The following is a 23,638-nucleotide window of genomic DNA, read 5'->3' as shown; positions in this document are numbered from 1 at the left end:
GGTACAACACATGGACTCATGCTTTCTCGAATAAGACCCTTACGGATCAACTCCTCTACTTATCCCTGCAGAATCTCACACTCATTCGGACTCATTCGATAATGAGGCCGATTAGGTAAACTGGACTTAGGGACAAAGTCAATATGATGTTGGATATCCCGCATGGGGGGTAACCCATCAGGAAGATCATTGGGCCAAATTTCTTTGAATTCATGTGGTAGGGGCCTTAGTCTGTCAGGGATGATGGTAGGCTCGAGTTCTTTCCCTTTTACAATTAATGCATAAGTCTGTCATGTTTCTTTGGATTCTTCCACGAAATCCCGTATGGTTAAGAGAAAATGGCCCTCCACTTTAGAAGTTTCAAGTGGTCCCTCTGGATCTATAGGGGCCAATATAGTCTTCCGGCCGTTCTTGACGAAGATATATAAGTTATCTCGCCCTTTATGAGTGGCGTCACGGTCAGATTGCCAGGGTCAACCGAGTAGTATGTGACATGCTTCCATGTCAACCACATCGCATACTACTTCATCCTTATAATGTTTGCCAATTGAAAAGGACATGGTGTACCGTTCAGTTACCTTTGTTTCGCTGACCTTCTTAATCCAACCGATTGTATATGGAGAGGGATGACGCTCCGTTTTCAATTGTAATTTTTTCACCATGACCTTGGAGACGATGTTCTTGCTACTCCCACTGTCAATGATCACGTCACAAACCTTTCGATTCACCGTACACCTAGTGCAGAAGATGTTATGCCGTTGTGGATGCACTTCTTTTCTTGGCGCATATATTAGTCACCTCACGACGAGCGACTCACCGTGATCTTGCTGAACCCAACCTGAATCATCTGCCTCGTCCTCGGTGGTATGCTCTTGTTCTTCAATATCTGGATCTTTATAAGTGTTATTAGCACTGCCATCATTGATGGCGAGGTTTGCCACTTTTCGCTGGGGACAAGTATTTGATAGGTACCCCAGTTGGCCACAACGATAGCAATTATCGGGCCTTGGTCGAGCATAGGGGTTCGGGATTCTACTTAGACCAGCAACAGTCGATACGTCCCTTTGGGGTCTAGCTTGGCCGCTTCCCTGATCTCGGTTCTCAGACGTAGGAGGTTAAGCGCATGCTCCTACGGGCTCCTTCCCCTTGGGCTGTGCAGTTTTCTGAGGCGGACTTGCCATAGAAATCCTTACAGTACGATAGGTCCGTGTGTTAAGACGTTCAAGTTACGCTTCTGCCCGAGTAGCCAACTTGATCGCGTCATTCATCGTCCAGATGGACCGCATTTGGACCCGATCCTGGATAGCCATACACAATCCACCGTTGAATCGGGCAATTTGTTGTGATTCAGTCTCGACCAAATCGTTATGCACCGCCAGGCGGTAGAATTATTCTGCGTATTCTCTCACTGATCGACTACCCTGTCGACAATTTTGGTATTGTTGGAATAATACCTGATCGTAATCGCTAAAGAGGAATCGGGCAAGTAATAGCTGCTTCATCCGCTGCCAGGTGCGGATTGGTGCTTTCATCTGCCTAGTTCGCGTGAGTTGCAGCTATTCCTACTAAGCTGAATCTCCTCCTTTCAACTTGTAGGCTACAAGCTTAACCTTCTTTGCTTCAGGAATGTCCATATAGTCAAAAAATTGCTCAACTTTAGAAAGTCAATCGAGGAAATTCTCAATGTGCAGTTGGCCATTGAAGTTAGGAATATCAACCCGCATCTTGAATTCTCAATCCGTTCAATCTACTCGATCACCGCCATGTCTGGGGTGTTGGAAAATGATGTCGTCGATTTCCTCCTCACTGGAGCCCCCTTCCTCAGGAATGACCCTTGGATGCACTGCTGATACTATCCTGCGATCAGGGCGATTACAAGTTTCAGCAATTGGCGGTAGAGGATTACCATCAGAAACACGGAGTTGCCTTATGTTTTTTGCTAAGAGATCTACTATGCGGTCGATGGAAGCCTGCAACCCTTACATGGCTTGCTGATTCTCTCATTGCGCTACTTCGAAAGCTTCCACTGTTAATGATAAACTCCCTGGACCACCGCCCATGTGATTGTTGACCGACCCGTCGTTAGAAGCCATCAATCCGAAGAGAAACCTTGCTTTGATACCAAACTGACGTAAGGGAGGACGTGAGGTCGAGCACCGTCTTCCTTAAGAGGATAACTATTCCGAATCCACAGAACTTCTCTGGACTCCTCACAGAGACTTCTCGAATCCACGAGGAAAGAAAGCAGGAAATAGAAAGAAATTCTAATAATTTCAAATTTGATTAATGAATGAATAAAAACGAGTTCACAACCCTTTAAATAGGGGTACCAAGCTATGGGAAAGAAATCAGAATCAAACTACAACTAAAACTCCATAGTAAACTTACTATTTATCAACGATCATGATGTCTACTAGTGCGCAAGTTTTTCGGCCAAAAATAGTAAGTGTCCTATTTGGCTTCACCAAACCGTTCTCCTAATTATTCTAAGCTCTTTTCATGTTGGGCACAACTCTTAAAGCCCGACGGATGAAGAGTTATAATCAAACTAAAACTTAATATTTATAGTAAAAACGAAATTAAAACAGGGAAACGACCGTCGATTCAGGAATTTTTCGCAATTCCAAGCTGTGTAACCCGGCATAGCGGGGTTAGTTGGATAAAGTAGCTCGATCTACCCCAAAATCATATATTTTACGTCAGGCAACTCATTCCGAATTGCGAGATACTCCCGATCTAAGGTCCGACGGTCCGGATCACTTCTGTCATCAACCAGGCCTTTTCTGATCCATCTTGGCCCTGAAACTATCCGCGACCCGCTCAACATCAGTGTGTATGGTTTCACTTAAAGAGAAAGTATCAAATTTCCCAAAAATCTAGCCAATTAAATTACTAGATGGGCTATAAATGAATTTGGATGATTTTGAATAGTCTATCCATGGATTCACAAGAAGAAATTATTATAATGCTCTTTGCTTTAAAAGGCAGTGAAGTCGAGAATTGTGGGACCTATGGCATATGTCTATAATATCCAATCCGTCAATTATGTGAAGCCCAAGATAATATTCAAACCGACAACAAATCTAGAGAATTAAATTACCAAATGCACCACAAATAATTTTGGTTGATTTTGAGCAGTGTGTGTTAGTTTATACGGTTTGGACAATCTTATCATTGGATGCACAAAATTTTTCGTACGTATGGTAGTTATTGTTTGGTGGACGGGTTGTATGGTAATCACCGTGGGGTGGATAGGTTGAATGTCATACAATGCCTTGTGGCCCCATGATTCTAGATGCACCACTTCTTAAAGAAAAATAAAATAAAATTTTAAAGTTCCTTGTAAAGCACTTCTTAGTGGCTTCCTTTCGTAGAGTCATTATTTAGAAAATCCGAATCTTTAAGGAATTTTGCCGCAATTTTCTCGATAATAGAATCAAGAAAATTACGTAGCTAGATATACTTTCTTGGAAGAATCTGAGAAAACTATATAGGGCCCACCGTGGATGTATATGATTATCCACGCCGTCCATCCGTTTTTCCAACTCATCTTAGGGCACTAGTCCAAAATGGAAGCATATCCAAAGCTCAAATGGACCACCCACAGAAAAAAAAAAAAAAATAGGGATAATGACGTCCACCACTGAAACCTTCTTAGGGCCCACAGTGATGTTTATTTGTCATCCAACCTGTTCATGAGGCCACAAAGACCTGGATGAAGGGAAAACACAAATATCAGCTTGATCCAAGATTTCTGTACTCCCAAAGATTTTTTCAATGGTAAGTGTTCAATTACACTATTTCATGTGGTGTGGTCCATTTGAGATTTATATATACTTCAATTTTTGGTTCTTGGCCTAAAACGATCTGGTAAAACGGATGGACGGCATAGATAAGACACTTACATTACAAGATGGGCCCCACAGAGTTTACTCCATGATTTACATTCCGTGAAAATATCACGATATTTTCAAAATCTCAGCCATATTTGGTAAATCGGTTCCATGAAAAAATGAAGCCACGTGTCAAATGATTCGTATTTGTTAGATTGGTCCCATGAAAAGGTAGAGCCACGTGTCACACGATCATGAAAGAACGGTAGCATGCACCATGTGATCTGCTTGCTTTATAACCACACAAGGAGACTTATCCCATTTCAAAAACACGTGCAACGACTCTTGACTCATAGTATATCTCTAGTCAGTATACGAAGATCTTCCCTCCTCTCCATGTTATGTCATCAGTTGAAAATCAAGGCATGTATTTAATGCGTGTATAAGATATCTTGGATTTTTTGCCTTTTATTTATTCTCTACTCTCTATATATATATATTTAGTATTTTATTAGAAGACCTTTTTCTTAAGAATTTTTTTCCTTGAATATATCTGATACCATTCGAAGCATGTGATATTGAGGCGCGTGGCACATGCATCTCCTGTTTGGTATTTGATACTCTGGTAAGGGTGGTTAATGATACACATGCACACATAAGCTGTAGACATGCTTGGCTCTAACTCAAAATAAACCGTCTAAATTTTGGGATTCACTAGTGATAGGTTGTAGCTCCAAAATGAACTTGGATGGGCGAATAATAACTTATGATTTGTGGACATTTTTTTTGCTGAATTAGCAGAAGGAGATGATAACCAAGGTTCAAGAATCCTCCGTCATGGTTAAATAAAAGAATATAATGCACCATCTACATGCGTTAGATGTAAGATTGGGTGAAAAAATATAAATTTTCCAGAGCCATTTTTCCCCATGGAACACCATGATATGATAGAAAATATATAGTATATTTCATTGGACCATAGGTTACAGAAATCTCCTTGCGTTTGATAAAGCAACAATTCCATGACGGTGGATTAGGCATGGACCTTATCGTGGGGTCCACCTGGATGTATATATTCTAAGTTCATGCTATCCATATGTTTTGTTAGACTAATTTGGGGCATAAGCTAAAAAATGAAATAAATCCAATTCTCAAGCAATCCATACCATAGGAAATAGTGGTTGTTGACCATTAATGAGCCACAAAAAAAAAAAGTAAACCATACCATAGGAACTAGTGGCTGTTGACCATTAATGAGCCACAAAAAAAGTAGACCATACCATGGGAAATAATGGTGATTATTGATCATTAATGAGCCATCAAAGTTTTCGAGCAAGTTGGTATTATTTTTATTTTTTCTCTCTTCATTCAAGTTTATTACGCAAGGAAGGACGTGATGATTTTGATCACCTTCTTCCTCATTAATAACTACTTTGAAATCATGGATCCCTTTGGATTCCTAGTAGAGTTTTCTCAAATCTACTATAGATAAAATAGAAATAATTTCTAATAAATTTAAAACTAAGTTAGTTGTAATAAAAATAAAATAAAATTATAATCTTTTAAATGATGAGCTTAAACTTAGGACCGCGCTTTAGACTCAAACTCTCTAAAAATGTAATTTGCCATAAATAGTAAATTTACTATTTATATATGGTCATCATTCCTACTTAGACTTCATGGTTTTGGCCAAAATTAATAGCTTTCCAATTTAGCCTAACCACGTTATCGTCCTAATTTTTCCAAGTCATTTTCATGTTGGGCAAGTACTGCAATTTAAAGAATCAAAAGTTAAGATTGAATTAAAGCTTACTATTTATAATAAAATAAAAATAAAACGCACTTTTAATCATCGATTTGATGGAATCTCACAAATCTAAGGTGGGCGACACGGTGTAGCGAGGTTGGTTGGCTAAAGTAGCTTTTCCTACCCAAAATCATATTCATAAGTTGAACAAGTCATTCCACAAGATAGGACGGTTTTAAGGTTCCGATTGTTCATATTATTTTCACCTTTGATCAGTCTTCTCTAGTTAATCTTTGCCATGAAAGTGTCCGCGATCTGCTCTATATTAGTTTATGTGACATTATTAATGGGTAGGATAGCAAATAAAGGTCAAGATAACATTATGGTGTTCCACCTTTGATGAGAGTAGAGATACCATCTTTTATTGGACCATAGGTTACAAAAAGGAGAAATTGACCATTGTAGATCCTACCTTTGACCCAGTATCATTTTTGAATCATCTCAAACTTACATTCCCAGTCGAAACCTCTCACGTACAGATAGATTAATTGAGGAGGGGTATTTTCTAAGGCTGTACATGAACCAAGCTAACTCAAAAAGCTCGTTCGGCTCAACTCGATCTAGCTCGACTTAACTCGACTCGAACAACGAATCGAGGCGAGCCAAGCTTAAAATGACCCAACTCGTTTTGAGAACAAGCCGAGTTCGATCACAATAGATCTTGACTCGACTCGCGACTCGAACTCGGCTCGGCCCGAAGCTCGTCAACTCGAATATATATTATATTATATATAATATATTGTATTTAAAAATAAAAAATTAAATATTATATATATATATATATTATTAATTGAATATATATATATATATATATATATATATATATATATATATATATATATATATTATTAATTGAATATTTGATTTGGGAGTTGTGTCAGTGTGGGTTTGGTCAATTGGGTAAGGTGGCTAGGTTGAGTCGGGTGGCGATTGAGTCGGGTTGCTGGGTTGAGTCGGGTTGAGATCAGGCTTGACTCGACTCGAGGTAAGCTCGCCTCGACTTGATCCACTAGCTCGCCTTAAGCTCGACTCGAAATTTTTGAAAACAAGCTAAGCTCCATTGGTAAGCTCGAGGTCGAACTCAAACTCGAGGAGAGAATAGATGAGTCAAGCCAAGCTTGACCCACCTCGACTTAACTCGGCTCTATGTACAGCCTTAGTATTTGTCCTCAATTAGTCTGTCTATACATGAAAGGTCTAGACTAGGAAAGTAAGTTTCGGAAGTTCAATAAAGATGTTGGGTAAAAGGTGGAGCCGAATGTGGTCAATTTCTCTTACAAAAAATCACCCCAAGGCTATTTAAGCATTTTTTTTGTTTTTTTATTTTTTATTTTTGTGTTAGCTTTTTTTTTTTTTTTTTGTTAGCATTGTTAGTACAAGCTCATGTCAGTACACACACTCCATGTTAGCCACCCCCGCTAGGGATCGATACCAAAACCTCAAGTGTTGAAACGAGGTATCTCCACTCAATCTGCCAGTTGAGCTATGGATCTGGTTGTGTTAAATTGTTAGTACACCTCACCGTCAGTTTACACTTCACTTCACTGGTAGCCACCCCACCAGGGCCAGGGAATGGATATTAAGACCTAGTGTTGAAACGAGGTATCTTTCACTCGGGCTACCACATCACACCCAACGTGTCAATCCATCAATTAGGCCCGCTATGGAATGAGGGCAGATGAATTGAGTTTTAAAAACAAATATCATATGACAATCCAGTCTATTACTTTCTTTATATTTTTTTCCACTACATGTTTGACCGTTAACTTTTTATTTTTAGTTTTCCACCGTCGCTTTGATGTCTATATATCGGATCTTTAGGACTGTCGGATATGATTGATTTTTGTGATAGATCCACGCTAGTGCCCTTCATATGTGTGGACATGATTTGCGCGTCACCCCACCACGTGTACTGCATAGAGATGGATCTACCATATTCCGGTTCTTCCCGGTCTACCGTATCTACCCCGTCAACGGTTGGAATTTTGTCTTCCCATCTATCTAATCAGGGGTCAAATTTTGGACGGTTTGATTTGAGTTTTTTTATTGACCACGTGTACAAAAACAGGCTGGTAGATCATCTACATTTTTTCCCCTTCGACTCATAATAATATTAATATATGATGCATGCTTCATTTGACTTGTACAGTGCAGGGTATCTTCCGCCACGTGGCAGATATTTGTGTGCTGATAGAAATTGTATTTCTGGTGTGGCATCGGTGGATGGGCTGTGGCCGCAAACATCACCGTTGATGGACGATCCTTAATTTCGGATTATCATGATTTCTTCCAATTGACTGTTTGTGGTTACCTGATTTTCGTATGGCCTACAACCCCAAGCACAGTGGGGCCCACCTTGTTGTTTGTGTAATATCCACTCCATCCATCCGTTCCTTCGCATCATTTTAGAATTTGAGACCAAACATGAGGGATATCCAAAACTCACTTGGGCCACACCATAGGAAAAAGTGGAATGAAATATCCCACCGTTGAAACCTTTCTAGGGCCCAGCATGATGTTTATATGCTATTCAACGTGTTCATGAGGTGACTCTCACCTGTATTACGCGAAAACACAAGTATAATCCTGATGCAAAAAGTTAATGGCCCCCAGGAAAGTTTCAATGGTAGGTGATCAATTCCCACTGTTTCCGTAGTGCGGCCCACTTAAATTTTGTATCTCCCTGCTGTTTATGATCATGTCCTAAAATGAACCGGATAAACGGATGGACGGAGTGGATATAACAAGAACATTATAGTGGGCCCCACAGTGCTTGGGGTTGCAGGAAGAGCCTACAACCCTCGGATAGACCATCCGTGTCGTATGTATTGGTGTGTGCCTAAAGTGACTACACCTTGGGATCCTTATGTGGCAATGAAGCATACGTGCAAAAGATCCAAGCCATCGACCAGAAGGACTTCGCATTCCTCCTTAACATGATAGCTGATCAGTCAATTATACGGTGGAGATGCTTTGGTTGGAACTCTATGAAGTGGGGACGATTCTTCTACTTTATATGTACTATATGTTCTACTGAATAAACCAAATGAATTAACGTACACGCATTTCCTTCCTTCTAATACAGTGGACCTTCCCATACAGTCCCATCTTTCTGCCTTATCCTACATCTCTAGGGCAATCTGAGCCATCAAAAAGATGGATCATTCCATTAAGATTAATTACTGTGAAGATCAGTCTAATTAACTCATTAGATATGGCCCGCTAGATGAGTGGTCCAGACTCATTTCCACCCTATATGATCTTCTTCGTGTGGCACATCTTTTGCACGGATAGGATTTCACTTTCATGATATCAAATTACAAGTTCCAATGCTTTTGTACATGTGGATGGTGCTGATAAAAAATTGACCGTTAAAAAATGGCCCTATTTTCATCAGATCCTGTCTCATCGTGACACGTTTTCAGAGAAAACAAATACCTAAGCTTTTCAATTTCAAATTCTCTTGGATGGAAAATCCCAAAAGGCAGGGATTGCGTTACATTCCAAACAAGTCCACATTGGTTTTCTGTTAATGGTCTTGTAAGGTGGTCCACATCTAGGTTGTCGTGCTAATTCAGGACTGGTACCTGATAGTGGCAATTTGGGATTGGAATCCTCACCGTCCATCTATTTTGTCCTCTTCATACACGACTTTCGGCTGAAAATTACATTGAATGATTGATCGTAGCCATCCGATTCTACTATTCACTCCATTTTCATCTAAACGTTCATTTTAATGTCGGTGTTTCGTTTCTAATTTTTACTACGGGACACCCACTGAAGTGCCTACTAAATGGAATATCTAATTAGCCTGTATCACCTGACACGTGTCAGTCATTGGGCCACGAATGTTCGGACCTGATCAGTGCGTCCAAGGCATAGACATTCTGCACCCTGATCCATAGCTCAAGTGGTAGACTGAGTGAAAGATATCTCGATTCAACACTAAGGTATTGGTATCGACTCCCTAATGGGGGTGGCTAGCAGTGAAATATGTACTGACAGTGGGTGTACTAACAAGCTAATGGTGAAAAAAAAATAATAATAATAAAAAGGCACAAACATTATAGTCATATGATGTGTAGGGCATACGAAATGGCATTGCATTTCTAAAGTGGGGTTATTTGATACGCGGTCAGCTATATAGTGTATCGCTTGATATACAGGCACCCAGAAATTGTAGACGTGGCATATTTCAAATCAATTTAAGCCGACTAAGTTGTGGAGCCGACGATTGCTGTCGCAGTCCCAAAACCAATCGTGGGCTGTCAAAGCCCCGAAAACCAGATTGGTTGAATAATTCCAACGTACCACTTGGATATTTGTTCAATTCTAACCATTAAGCCTATGGTTAGATAATCAAATTATTAATTTTTTTCATTACCGTAATCTAAATTGAGACTCATAAGTATAACCATTTAATTTAAATTAATTAAATTTTAATTATGAAGTTTCAAAGTAATTTTAATTAAAATTATGTAGATTATCCACTACAGTGCGTGCAGAAGTTAGGCAGAGATAAAGTTTTGCTCCCGCTGGAGGCTCCTACGGATATTAACACATATGTACCTGTGTTCGATTATTGCGATCTTAATCCAAGGCTCTATGTACACTCCTATCGAAGGATCTCCATGGAGACTAACATGTACACACCCGTATCGGGTGAATTTAACCCTACACAAAAAACTAAGATATATATAAGAATATATTTAAGTTTGAGTCAAACTCTTACACTCAATCTTACACAAGGAGAAAGTGTATTGATTCTAAAATTGATAACCTTACTTGTCGAATTGAGCCTATTTGTAACGTCTTGCTTGGGTTGCTCGACCGACGCTCTCCCATGCTTCAATCACTCTTCTTGTGTTTTCTCGATTGTTGACGCTGATATTTCAACTCTTATGATCGTTCACCTTACATTTGATACTTCGATGATGTGACCAAGGCAAGAAATGATTGTCGAATCTCCTACAACTAATGAAAATTTAATTTTTTGTGGGATTCACCTATATAAGTGTTTTAAAGGATTTAGATAATGATTTGATTGTAAGTTTTGATTTAATCTCTAGAACAAAGTGGATATTGAGTTCATCTTTAACATGGAGGTTGGATTCCTTATTAGAGTGGTAAAGCCCAAAAAGATGAATCAAATCTCGTAAGTTCAGACACTTAAAATGAGAAAAATGTGTGAAAATTTTTTGAGACTTTTATTGTACAAAAAACTCATCAAAATGCTTAAGAACTAAATGATCGTTTTATATAAAAAGGTTTCCAGCAACTAGTTAACAACTCTGTGTATATGATCGAAAAATCATTATATAGGATCGAAGGTCCTTCGATAGGATCGAGGTGACTTTCGATCCCATCGAGAAACTCCATTTTTATGTCTAGTTGTTAGACCATTTCTTCGATCGCATCAAGTGGTCCTTCAATGCCATCAAGACCCATCGATAGCATATTAATGAGATCGATGAGCACATCATAAACTATTGCTTTTTAATGTGTATTTTACAGAATCCTTGCAACACTTTTAGCCTATCTTATCGTATTCCAATTACGATTTAAGGGATAATTAATTAAGAGTTTACTGATTAAGTTTAAAATCATTTAGAGACTAAGTTGTTTTGTGTCTAAAGTTAAGATTACTAAGGCCGTGTTTGTTAACGCTGAATTTTTGCACTTAACGCGGAATGGAGAAAATTTTCCGTGTTTAGTGGTGTTTGTTAATGCGTTGTTAACGCGAAAGACGGAAAGCGCTAAGTGGTTTTTCACTGAATTCTTTCAGTGATAGGAGTCTGGCTTAATGGTGAATGGGGAATGCGCTCCGTGATTTTTCATTAAGCAAAAATTTTTTACTTCCAAAAGTACCCCTTTTCAAGTTATTACGGAAAGTTTTTCTTTTCAATTGCTTGCGCAATACAAAATCAACCTTTAACCTGCAGATCTTCTTTATGCCCCACCATGAGTTATGTGTTTGATCCACATCGTCCATCAACCTTTTTAAATAATTTAAGGTGTGATCCAATAAAAGAAGCAAGTCCAATAATTAATTGGACTATAAGGTGGGGATTGAACGTCCACCGTTAAAAACTTCTTGAGAGCTTGAGAAGTTTCAGATCAACCTGATCTTTGTGTTTTCACTTCATCCATGTCTACATGACCTAATGAATAGGTTGGATGGTAAAAAAAATCACAGTGGCCCATGTCACTTTGATCTCTTTGAACCGTTCGTACAACGGACGCAGATTGCGTACTACCCCCCGCCCGTCCCTAGCTCTGAACGGGCTGTTCTGTGGGCAGGCCCACCGTTATGTATCTTTAAATCCAAATCCTCTATCCCTTTTCTCGTATTATTTTAAGGCATCAAGGAAAAAATGAGTTAGATCCAACAATCAAATGGACCACATCATAAATGACTCTTGCATTTAATGCAACTGGTGCATTTTAATGCAACCAAAATTATTATTTGGTGTGGTCCACTTGAGCGTTGAATCTGCCTCATTTATGCATCCAAGCCTTAAAATAATATGAAAAAGGGGACTGACGGTTTGGATGTAAATATACATCACGGTGGGCCCGTCCACAGAACTGCCCGTTCGGAGCCAGGGACGGGCGGGCGTAGTACGCAATTCGCGTCCTGCTTGAAAACGGGGACGGATCGGCTACTCCCCCTGACGCCAGCCAATGGCTGATGGTCGGTGCTCCGTGGGACCCACCATGATGTATATGCTCCATCCATGCCGTCCATCTATTTTAAAAGATCAATTTACGATCTGAGAACAAAAATGAGTTATATCCCAATCTTAAGTGGACCACATTACAGGAAACAGTGTTGAATGAGCGTCCACCTTTAAAAAACAATTTGGGCCATAGAAGTTTTGGATCAAGCTGATATTTGTTTTTTCCCTTCATCTGGGGATTTATGACCTAATCAACCAATTGGATGTCAAGTAAACAGTACAGTGGGCCTTAGGAGGATTTTAATGATGGATGTCCAATCAATATTGTTTTCATGTGGTGTGGTCCACCTGAGGTTTATATACCTCTCATTTTTTCTATTAAGCCATAAAATGATCTGAAAAAATGGATGAACGGAAAGGATGAAACAAATACATCATGGTGGGGCCCACAGAGCACCGACCACCGGCCACGGGGCTGGTGTCAGGGGGAGTAGCCAATCCGTTCCCGTTTTCAACGGACGCAGATTTCCTGCAAAAGCTTTACGCAGGAAGTTACTGCGCAGGGAATCTGGGTGGGCCCCACTGAGATGTTTGTGTGAAAGCCACACCGTCCATCCTATTTTACAGATCATTTTATGTCATGCAGCCCAAAATTAGGTATGTTCAAAACTTTAATCGACCACACGAGAGGAAACAGTGGAGATTTAGTGACCACCGTTGAAACATTTATATGCCCACGAAGGGGTTTAATTTTTGGTATTTTCACTTCATCCCAGTGAAAATGACCTTTTAAACGGCTTGGATGTAATATAAACATCAAGGTGGCCCCCACCATGCATCCCAACGCGGGAACTTCCTGGGAAAGCAATCCACGTCCAGCTCCAACACGTGAACGGACTGGCTGCTCCACTGCCACCGGCCAGCAGCTGATGGTCGGTGCTCTGTGGGCCCTACCATGATGTATGTGTTGCATCCATGCCATTCATCTATTTTTTCAGATCATTCTGTGGAATGGGACAAAAAATTAGGTATATCAAAATCTCAAGTGGGCCACATTACAGGAAAAGTGTTGAATAGCGTCGACCATGAAAAAACTTTTGGAGACCATAAAAGCTTTGGATCAAGCTGATCTTTGTTTTTTCCCTTCATCTAGGCCTGTATGACCTAATTAAAAGATTGGATGTCAAATAAATAGTACAGTGGGCCTTAGGAGGATTTTAATGATGCTTATCCAATTATTATTATTTTCCTATGGTGTGGTCCACCTGAGATTTATATCCCTCTAATTTTTGGGGTGATGCACTAGAATGATTTGTAAAAATGGATGAACGGAATGGATGAAACACATACATCATGGAGGGGCTAACAGAGCACGAAGTTCCTACGAAAGGCTTTAGCAGGAAATCCGCGTATGCTCCTCTTTGCACGAAGTTCCTGCATTGGAAGCCTATATGGGGCTCATTGAACTCAAGTTGTACGAACAGTTTTAAGGAGATCAAAGTTGGCGGGAAATAATCTGGTGTAGTACCAATTCACGTTTATTTTTTTCTAAAATACAACAGGCTTCTCATTTACTTCTCCACTGCATCATTAATTATTTTTTCAGCATCTTTATAAAAGATTATAAATATTTCTCTTCGACAGGTATTACAGTCTCTTTATCTTTCAAAATTGACTTGATTTATTAAAAGATTTTTACTCAATTGTTCTTCGTTAAACAATTCTCAGTTTATAGTAGACTATTGTAGCAATGACTTCAAGGGATAGTGGCAGGGCAAGATGGAGTGATTTGGAAAAAAAAATATTTATTGATTGTTGTCTTGAAGAAGCACATAAGGGTGGTAGGTCAGGTTCAAGCTTGACCAAACAAGCATGGAACAAATTAATAATTGAGTTGAAAAAGCGTACAGGAAAAGAATTTAATCAAAAGCAATTGAAGAATTTATGGGATTATCTGAAAGTACAATATACTGCGTGGATAAAATTGGTAAGCATTACGGGACATGGGTACAATGCATTGACGGGCCAATTCGATTGGCCTGAAGAAAGATGGGATGAGTACATAAAGGTAATTATGAAATTTTGTTATATAGTTAAATAAGAATTTGCCTTTCATCAAATTAAGACATGATTTTATGATTTTTTTTTGTAGGCAAATAAGAATGCAGCTCAATTTCGAAATAGACCACTAGCATTTGAGAACGAATTGAGGGCCTTATTTGAAGGTTTTGTTGCAACTGGTGCTGAAGCCTACACAACACATAGCGATAATCTTCCCGAGGAGTATTTTGGGTCGTCATCTCAAATACCTTCAAATACACCTATGAGTGAAAATGAAATCAATTTAGGCAGTCTCGATGTTAATATAAATTCAACTACTAAAGAATGCCAACAGGCACCGCTTGTCGATTTAGAAGCTCATCAACGCAAACGGCACAAACCAAATAGGAAGAAGGATATCCAAAGCAGCGTAGATGCACTCATACATCAGTTGGAAAAGACAGATGCAGAAGGACCCACTATCAAAGAATGTTTAATGAAATTAAACAGCATGTTATCAATAAGAAGACCAGATCCATTATACTTTAAAGCTCTAAAATCGTTTACCCAGAAGAAGGAGAATAGAGAAGTGTGGATCCTTCTAGAAGAAGAAGAGGATATGAAGCTTTGGATAGAGACTTTAGATTAATGTGTGGTTTATTTTTTTACATTTTTTACATTAGTTTTATTTCTTTTTCTTTAATGTTTTGACATTAGCTTTGCTTATAGACTTTATATTAGTGCTGTTCGGTTTGAATAATTTTAATATTAGTTTAATAGTTTTATTTCTTTCACATGTCTTTAATTCCACTGTAACTCTTGATTTATCGATATGCTGAAGATTATTATATAGAGCATATCGATTTTTATCGATATAAGATATTTAAGAGATTTGTTAATCTTAACTAGTTAATTGTTTAAACATCTAATTGAAGTCTTTACTTTCGATGTTGACAGAATTATGGCATTAACAAATGAACAGAAGAAATTATTGAAGATTATTGTATTAAAGTTGCTATTTAATTATTTAGAGACGTTTACCAACAGAATACAAGCAAGTTCTCCTGCATTACCTGGATCATATTTTGTGAAAGAATTGTTAGATGGTCCATCTTCAGTTTGCTACGAATTGTTTAGAATGCAGAAAGATACATTCAATAGTTTGTGTAACTTGTTTCGCATTCGAAGGTGGTTATTTGATAGTAGATATGTATCACTCGAGGAAAAGATTGCCATGTTTATAATGACAATTAGTCATAACTTTCGGAATAGATTGGTAAGAAATCGATTTGTACATTCAACACAAACGGTGCATAAGTACTTTCATGAGGTATTATTTGCTATGCTAAAATTTGCCAAAGAAATGATTGTCACTCCATCATTTGATCAAAATGTCCAAGAAATCAGAACACACCGACATCTTCGGCAAATATTTAAGGTAAAACTTCATATAAAAAATATAAATATATTTACTTATAATTGAATCATCCTACTTAAGGGTTAACAATTTACCTTTAATGTTTAGGGTGCCGTTGGTGTGTTAGATGGAACCCTCATTCCTGCATGTATCCCGATAGATAAACAAATACCTTACAGAGGAAGAGGAAGGGGTGAATGTGCCCAGAACGTTATGGCCATTTGTGACTTTAATATGATTTTTACATATGTCATAGCTGGATGGGAAGGGGTGGCACATGATTCAAGGGTACTTATGGATGCTGTACTTGATCCAACAAAGAAATTTCCGTTGCCCCCTCCTGGTAATATTTAATATACTTTTTCATATAACTTGGTAAAATTATAACTTGAAATTTTGCTAAACTGTCATTTGTTTTTATGTAGATAAATATTATCTTGTTGATGCTGCTTACACTCACACAAGAGGATTTATGGCACCATACCGTAATGTTCGGTATTGGTTGGGTGACTTTCGTAGTGGTGGGCGGCCTACTAGTAAAGAAGAAGTTTTTAATCATATGCATGCAAAGTTACGGAATGTAATCGAAAGGTCTTTTGGCGTGTTGAAGGCGCGTTTTGCAATTTTGAAGCGGATGGCACCATATTCCTTCTCGACGCAAAGAGACATAGTTATTGCATGCATAACACTACACAACTACATCAGAAAAGAATCCATCTCCGATCCACTCTTCCAACAGTACAATAATGAAAATGTTCTTTCAGAGATGAATATCGAATCAGAGAATGATATGCCTGAAGTAGAAGGAGTATTTGGAAACTTTGAACAAACTATTATGTCCAATATGCGAGAAGAAATTGCCGTCACACTTATACATGCAAATCATTAATTTTTTATCTGTTTTTATGAATATTGATATTTTAATTTTCTATTAAGTACTTTATAGTTTATTTGAATTCAATAGAATAATTTTATTTTCATTTAATAAAAAATAATTTCTTTATAATATAAAGCATTTCAAAACAGGAGATAGATAGGGGTAAATGTGTCAAATTAACATATTTCAGACATTTCAGATGTTTGTTAACAAATAGATTGTTTCAAATTCAGTAATTAATTTTCAGACTTCAGCCATAGTTACCAAACAAGTTTTTTGACTTCAGATTTCAGATTCAGGCTCCAGATTTCAGATTCAGGCTTTAGACTTCAGATTTAACAAACGGGGCCTTAGGCAGGTCAGACAAGTGAATATATAAGGTGTAGGCATGACCGTGCATTGCTCCCTGTGGTGTGCCCCCAAAGGAAGTCTTTTGATGTGATTTATTCTTAGAATGTACTATGATGTTGAGTATTCTCACCCGATGAACGGTTTGGATTTTAGATACAAGTCACAGGTGGACCCTACACATCTCGAATGTACAGTAATCACCGTCCATGAACGCATGTGATAATAGCCTCTTTTTGGATAACTTCCATTCCAAAGGGAGCCGATTAGGTGCGGCCGCGGCGGCATACCATACGGTGCGTACCTAACTGCGGGCCCCACCTTGATGTATTTATTCTATATCCACACCGTCCATCCTTCTTTTCCAGATCATTTTAGGCTATGATTCTAAAAAATGAAGAAGATCCAAATATCAGGTGGACCATACTCATGAATTAAACGCACGTCCACTTTCGCAGATGGGGTGACCACTCAATAAAAAACGCACGTATAACGACAGGAACTGCACATGGACTGCAGGTATCAGTCCAAGTCAAAGTACCTTCTCGGCGAAAAGAGACTCTAGGCGCATTTTAGTAATTTGGCTATAACCTAGCCGGCACTAAATTGGGGACTGTTACCGTTAGAACTAGGATGATCCAAACCATTTACATGATGGGCCACACATGGATGGTCGTTACCCAAAAATTCCATGGCGAAATATTCTATGAATGGTACACGTGTAACGGTTAATGGAACTGGAGATTTGAAATATTCTAACCTGAGAGTTATTTTTTGGGTGCCCCCATCGAATATAATCCCACCACATGAACGGTTTGGATCATTTCAAAATGACCCCAAATCCAACGACTACAGTCACTTTGCAGCAAGGTGAAAACGTACTTTCGCGTATACGCAACCACTCGTACACGCACACTAACTCAGTACACGTGTGAAGGATCCGACCGTAGGTAAAGTAGCATCGACCCTGAAAACAAGTACTTGTGGGTCCACGCATCAAGTGGCCCACCATCTCATGAGGACAATGGAGGAATCAGAAAACTGCCGACATGGGAAGGTCGGATGTTATAAACAAGTGGTAGATAGGCACGTGCGATTCATGTAGAATGCGTGTGGGATAGAAAAACTCTCCAATTATGTAAGCTTTTCTGTCTATATAAGCTCTACAACCCTCTCCCAAACACTGGCCATAGTTACTTGAATTCCCTTTGTAAGCTGTGAAAAAAGATTTCTTCCTTAATTTCTTATCTCTGTTTCTCTTTAGAGCTTTTTAGAGAGAAATGGCAGATAAAAAGATCGAAAAGAGTGTGGAATCCGACGCTTCTTGGATCTCTGATCCTACAATGGTGAAGCCGGAGAAGAAGAAGAGGAACAAATACGCTTTCGCTTGCGCCATGATCGCTTCCATGACTTCAATTCTCTTGGGTTATGGTAAGAATTTCTTTCTTTAGAAGATGTTTGGTTATAGAAGAGAATTGGGTTTTTGTCTTTTAAGAGTTTAAAGGCTTTAGATCTCTCTCGCGAACTGGGGCTCTTTTGATTTTGATTTGCATTTCCTGATTTTTTGGGGATTCTACTTAGAGTTGAAATTCTAAAAAACCGAATTGTTTTTTTTTTTTTTCTCATGACTACAGCTAAACGGGATTCTGATTATCTTGTTTTTGTTTTCTATATAGATATTGGAGTGATGAGTGGAGCAGTTATCTTTATAAAAAAAGATCTAAAAATCAGCGACGTGCAGGTCGAAGTACTCGTCGGTATTCTCAATCTCTACTGTCTATTTGGGTCGGCGCTCGCAGGAAGAACATCCGATTGGATAGGCCGCCGTTACACAATCATCCTCGCCGGGGCAATCTTCTTCGCCGGCGCTCTACTGATGGGCTTCTCAACGAATTACGCTTTTCTAATGGTGGGTAGATTCGTGGCTGGGATTGGAGTAGGCTACGCACTCATGATAGCTCCCGTCTACACCGCCGAAGTCTCTCCCGCCTCCTCTCGGGGCTTCCTCACTTCCTTCCCTGAAGTCTTCATCAACGCCGGTATCATGTTCGGATACGTATCCAACTACGCCTTCTCCAAGCTCTCCTTACATCTAGGCTGGCGACTGATGCTTGGTGTCGGTGCAATACCGTCCGTCTTCCTAGCCGTCGGAGTCTTAGCCATGCCCGAATCTCCACGCTGGCTGGTGATGCAAGGCCGTCTTGGAGAAGCAAAACGAGTACTCTACAAGACCTCAGATTCTAAAGAAGAGGCCGAAAGCCGAATCGCTGATATCAAAGAAGCGGTGGGAATACCACAGAATTGCAATGATGATTTTGTTCAGGTACAAAAAAATAGCCATGGAGAAGGTGTGTGGAAAGAACTACTAATTCACCCAACCCCAGCTGTCCGTCGTGTCTTCATCGCTGCAATTGGAATCCATTTCTTCCAACAAGCATCCGGCATCGATGCAGTAGTTCTCTACAGCCCACGCATTTTCCAGAAAGCTGGAATTAACGGCACTGACCCACTTCTGGGTGTAACCGTAGCCGTTGGATTTGTTAAAACGGTGACTATCTTGATTGCAACATTTCTCGTGGACAGGATCGGTAGACGGCCTCTCTTACTCTTCAGCAGTGGAGGCATTGTCTTATCTCTCCTTACCCTCGCTACGGGATTGACAATCATCGATCATTATCCAGATAAAAAAATCACAGGAGCCATCGTCGTTTGTATCGTCATGGTCCTTGCTTTCGTTTCTTTCTTCTCGATTGGGCTAGGACCCATCACATGGGTCTACAGCTCTGAGATCTTCCCTTTAAGGCTACGAGCCCAGGGTGCTAGTATTGGGGTTGCTTTGAACCGTACAACGAGCGGTGTTCTTACCATGACTTTCATTTCTCTCTACAAAGCGATTACAATCGGTGGGGCTTTCTTCCTCTACGCAGGAATCGCTGCCGCTGGTTGGATCTTCTTCTACACGTTCTTGCCGGAGACTCGAGGGCAGTCGCTGGAAGATATGTCTGTTCTGTTTGAAGAATCGAGATGGGCGAAGAAAGGGAAGGGAGAAAACCAAGGCCAGTTGCAGTTAGCTAGCAATGGTCAGGGCCACGGTCCAGCTCAGCCGTGATTGCTGAGACCGTATTTTAGTCATTTTCTTGTGAAGTTTGGACACTTACGTGCCCTTTGCATGTTTTACTTGGTTTTATTATGAGATAGTTTCGGTTTTACTAAAGTTATGGTCCACCAAGTGGATAAATTTCATCCGTTGATGTATGTATGAGATCTAACACGTACAATGGATTGCTACGAACGCTTGCATTTTTTTTTTTAATGGTATGGCGCATCTGATAAGTGGAAAGAACTGAATTTTGTAATGGATGATCCTGATGGTGGTTCCAACCTATTAGACGGATTGGATTTTATATTCACTAACCGTTGGATGTACTGTACCTTATGGTCCAGCTAGTTGAACTTTAGACCTTTTCGTTTATTATTAGCTACTCAATGATAGAGAGTAGCGAAATGGGAAAATGAGCTATTGCACCCTTTGTCCATGTTCGCTTTCACCTACGTTGACATGGGGCACGAGAGATAAATCTAAACCGTTCATCATGTTTTTTTTTTTACTAAAATCTTGTATACACAAATAAATGTAAGTAATGTTATTTAATATTTAAACTTGGACGATTATCTTGAGTTTTTTAATCTCCTTGAATAAATTTATATTTTCCTTTACATAATTTCCGGTGAAATCAAGGATTGAAATAGACAGCTAAATAAATAATGGCTAAGAAGCGGACCATCAGATGCACCGCATTTACGGCCTTATATCACACGTATATGATAATATGAACGGTAGGTCACGAAGGGATGAACGTGATGAGGTCGATCACGTTCTCCCTCGCAATAACTACATCATCAAACTCTAACTCAGGCACTGATCTATAGCTAAGGTGGTGGACTGACTTAAAGATACCACGTTTCAACACCGAGGTCTTGCATGATTCCCTAGTGCAAGTAAATTTTAGATTAACTAGGTTAATCTCTAAGAGTCCTGTTTGGTTTAACTAGGTTAATCTCTTTAACGTTTTTTGAAACAGGTTATTCTCTTTTAACTTTTTTCAAATCGGATTGCGTACTAAGTTACTCAGTAAACTCAGTTGGGCCTACCATGAATGTGTGTGGGTTATCCATGCTGTCCATCTGTTTTTCCAGCGCAGTTTAGTGGTTGAGCCGATAATTGAAGAATGCCCAAAGCTCAAGTGTGACACACTATACGAAACAGCGGGAATAATGACTTTCACCGGAAAAACATAAATTATAGATTGATCCAAAGCGGAGAAATTTTCTGACAGCCGAATTTCAAATGACACTGTCCATGCGATGAGGTCCACTTGAGATTTGGATATACTTTTTTGGGATAAAGCCCTTGTTTTGGATATACTTCGTTTTTGAGATATACTCGAATTACCACGCAACCAGTGTCCAAGTTTTTGTAAGCACTTTCTACATTGGACACAATTCTCACTGTTTAATAGAAAAAGACTTGTAACCATACAAAAATTAATTATAAATAGATTTTTATAATTCAAAATTTTTTTTTATTATAAATAGTTTCTTATTACTCAAAATTAGAATATCATAATCATCTTTGGTTGGTATAAATAAAATATAATTATAGTTTAAATAAATCCATAATCATACCTACATAAGTGTATCTCCTTTATTAAAAAGAGAAATTATATAAAGCTTTTATTCCTTTTTATTTCGTTTGTAAGATAATTGCCCAAGGCAGGGCTTTTACGTGCCTGCAAAGGGGCTCACAGATAAACCCGTGACAAATCCACATCATGATCAGCTCTAGCAAGTTTTCAACGGTGGAAGTTTTAGTTTGCATTATTTCGTGTGGTGTGGCCCACCTGAGTTTTTAATCTAACTGATTTTTGAATTCCCATTTCATTGAGATCTTGATCTTGAGAAACTGATGGACGGAATGGATTTTTTCACAAGCATCTCCATGTGTCTCGCATAGCTTTTGATCATAGGATCTTTGCCGCAGGCAATTCCTATCCGAGAATGTGGCTCACATGAATGAGATCCAAACCGTCCATTCGTATCTCTTAGGGTAAGCGGACCATTGTCTAAAACAAAGCAGTTGGTCGAGAATAGCTATTTTATTAGTAGTAGATCCGTGAACAAAGGGGCCGTTTGGGGAGATATATCCAAATCCCTACATATAGTAAAAAGGAGAAAAGTTGCTTAAAAGCAATATAACGTATATCCATTAGAAATAAATGCTGTTAAATTGCCATAAATACTGCCAAATCATGGATTTGATACTTTCTATCCAAAACAGTAGGATTCCCCACCCAAAGATAAGGCTTGATTCAAAAACCATGTGGACCATTCCCAAAATTACCGGATAACTTTAAATTCATGCAGTATGGGCCACGTGAGTTCTGAAATTCTTTGATTTTTCTTTAATCCTTTCATCTTAATGAGGAAAATCAGATGAATGGATATTGATGGCATGTAAACACTACAGTGGGCCATACAAAAAACAAATGGTAACCGTCCGATTACAAATCTTTCTACGATGTGGCCTACCTGAACTTTGGATGGTCATGATTTTTGGTTCTAATATGAAGATGAGGCGGTGTACCCATTGGACGGGATGGATCTCTTGAAAGTTCCACGCACGTGGTTCTTCACCTAGCCAGAGGTATGCTAGCGCCGCTTGAAGAAGACTACGTAATACTCTCTCTGGTAGGGGAGCCGTCCAGGCAGGGTCTCTGTGGGGCCCACAGTAATGTATGGGTTTTAGGAGGTGGATTGGGGTACTGCCCAACCCGTTTTGGCAGGGGCTCTATGGGGCCCACCGTGATGTATGTGTTTTATCCATGCCGTCCATTCAGTTTTTGACAGATAATTTTAGAGCATGAGCCCTAACTTAGGCAGATTAGATGCTCAAGTGGACCACACCACAGGAAGCAGTGTGGATTGAATGCCTACTGTTGAAAACTTCTCGAGGGTAATAGAAGTTTTTGGATCAAGCTAATATTTATGCTTTCCCTTCATCCAGGTCTTTCTGACCTTACGAACAGGTTGGATGGCAAAAAAATGTCACGGTGGACCCTTGGACAGTCGTAACGGTGGGCATCATTGTTACCACTGCTTCCTGTGGGGTGGTCCACTTGAGCCTCAGGTCTAGTTCCTTTTTTAGCTCATGCCTAAAATGATCTGCAAAAATAGATGGACAGCCTGGATGAAACATATACAGCACGTTGGGCCCCACTGAGACCCTGCAGGACCGTTGTCTCTAGCTAGGTCCTGGTGGGGTAGTACCCAATCTACGTCACAGGTCTTATCTACACCGTTCATTTATTTTTATAGATTTTTTTAGTGCGTGAGCTCAAAAATGAGGCAGTTCCAAGGCTCAAGTGGACCACACCAGATGAAGAATGGATGACCAGCGTGGATAAAATCCATACATCATGGTGGACACCACAGAGCCCCTGCCTGAACCGATTTCTGTCCATGCAGGTGCAGGACGCAGTCCGCTTCCCTCTGGCGGAGCATCCAATATGCATGTCCCATGTGAAAGATATCACACCATTCATGTGATTCAAATTGCCCATTAAATGGGACTCCAAT

At 39.5% G+C, this 23,638-nt stretch overlaps 3 protein-coding genes across 3 annotated transcripts; all 3 read left to right on the top strand.

Annotated features, from left to right (window-relative positions):
* The first annotated feature begins 14,070 nt into the window (after positions 1–14,070).
* LOC131219045 (uncharacterized) lies at positions 14,071–15,009 on the top strand. The gene is made up of 2 exons (XM_058214007.1): positions 14,071–14,388; positions 14,473–15,009. The coding sequence occupies exons 1-2, from the start codon at positions 14,071–14,073 to the stop codon at positions 15,007–15,009; spliced, it is 855 nt and encodes a 284-aa protein (XP_058069990.1).
* A 598-nt stretch (positions 15,010–15,607) lies between these two features.
* On the top strand, positions 15,608–18,223 carry LOC131219044 (uncharacterized). The gene is made up of 3 exons (XM_058214006.1): positions 15,608–16,120; positions 16,203–16,585; positions 18,164–18,223. The coding sequence occupies exons 1-3, from the start codon at positions 15,991–15,993 to the stop codon at positions 18,221–18,223; spliced, it is 573 nt and encodes a 190-aa protein (XP_058069989.1). The 5' UTR covers positions 15,608–15,990.
* Positions 18,208–20,303, top strand: LOC131218515 (polyol transporter 5-like). The gene is made up of 2 exons (XM_058213083.1): positions 18,208–18,433; positions 18,679–20,303. Exons 1-2 carry the CDS (start codon positions 18,283–18,285, stop codon positions 20,109–20,111), a joined length of 1,584 nt encoding a protein of 527 aa, XP_058069066.1. The 5' UTR covers positions 18,208–18,282; the 3' UTR covers positions 20,112–20,303.
* The last annotated feature ends 3,335 nt before the right edge of the window (positions 20,304–23,638 follow it).

The sequence above is a fragment of the Magnolia sinica genome, chromosome 11, assembly GCF_029962835.1.
Source record: "Magnolia sinica isolate HGM2019 chromosome 11, MsV1, whole genome shotgun sequence".
In the NCBI taxonomy this organism is placed as follows: Eukaryota; Viridiplantae; Streptophyta; class Magnoliopsida; order Magnoliales; family Magnoliaceae; genus Magnolia; species Magnolia sinica.
Note: the sequence above shows the minus strand (reverse complement) of the source record. Positions and strands in the feature narration are given on the sequence as shown.

Excerpts from the sequence above, each read along its gene's own strand:
- LOC131219045 (XM_058214007.1), top strand. The coding sequence starts at position 14,071 with ATGACTTCAAGGGATAGTGGCAGGGCAAGATGGAGTGATTTGGAAAAA. Across the intron at positions 14,389-14,472 it reads GATGGGATGAGTACATAAAG|GCAAATAAGAATGCAGCTCA; the intron begins GTAATTATGAAA and ends TTTTTTTTGTAG.
- LOC131219044 (XM_058214006.1), top strand. The coding sequence starts at position 15,991 with ATGGCCATTTGTGACTTTAATATGATTTTTACATATGTCATAGCTGGA. Across the intron at positions 16,121-16,202 it reads ATTTCCGTTGCCCCCTCCTG|ATAAATATTATCTTGTTGAT; the intron begins GTAATATTTAAT and ends GTTTTTATGTAG. Across the intron at positions 16,586-18,163 it reads ATATGCCTGAAGTAGAAGGA|CTCTACAACCCTCTCCCAAA; the intron begins GTATTTGGAAAC and ends TGTCTATATAAG.
- LOC131218515 (XM_058213083.1), top strand. The coding sequence starts at position 18,283 with ATGGCAGATAAAAAGATCGAAAAGAGTGTGGAATCCGACGCTTCTTGG. Across the intron at positions 18,434-18,678 it reads TTCAATTCTCTTGGGTTATG|ATATTGGAGTGATGAGTGGA; the intron begins GTAAGAATTTCT and ends TTTTCTATATAG.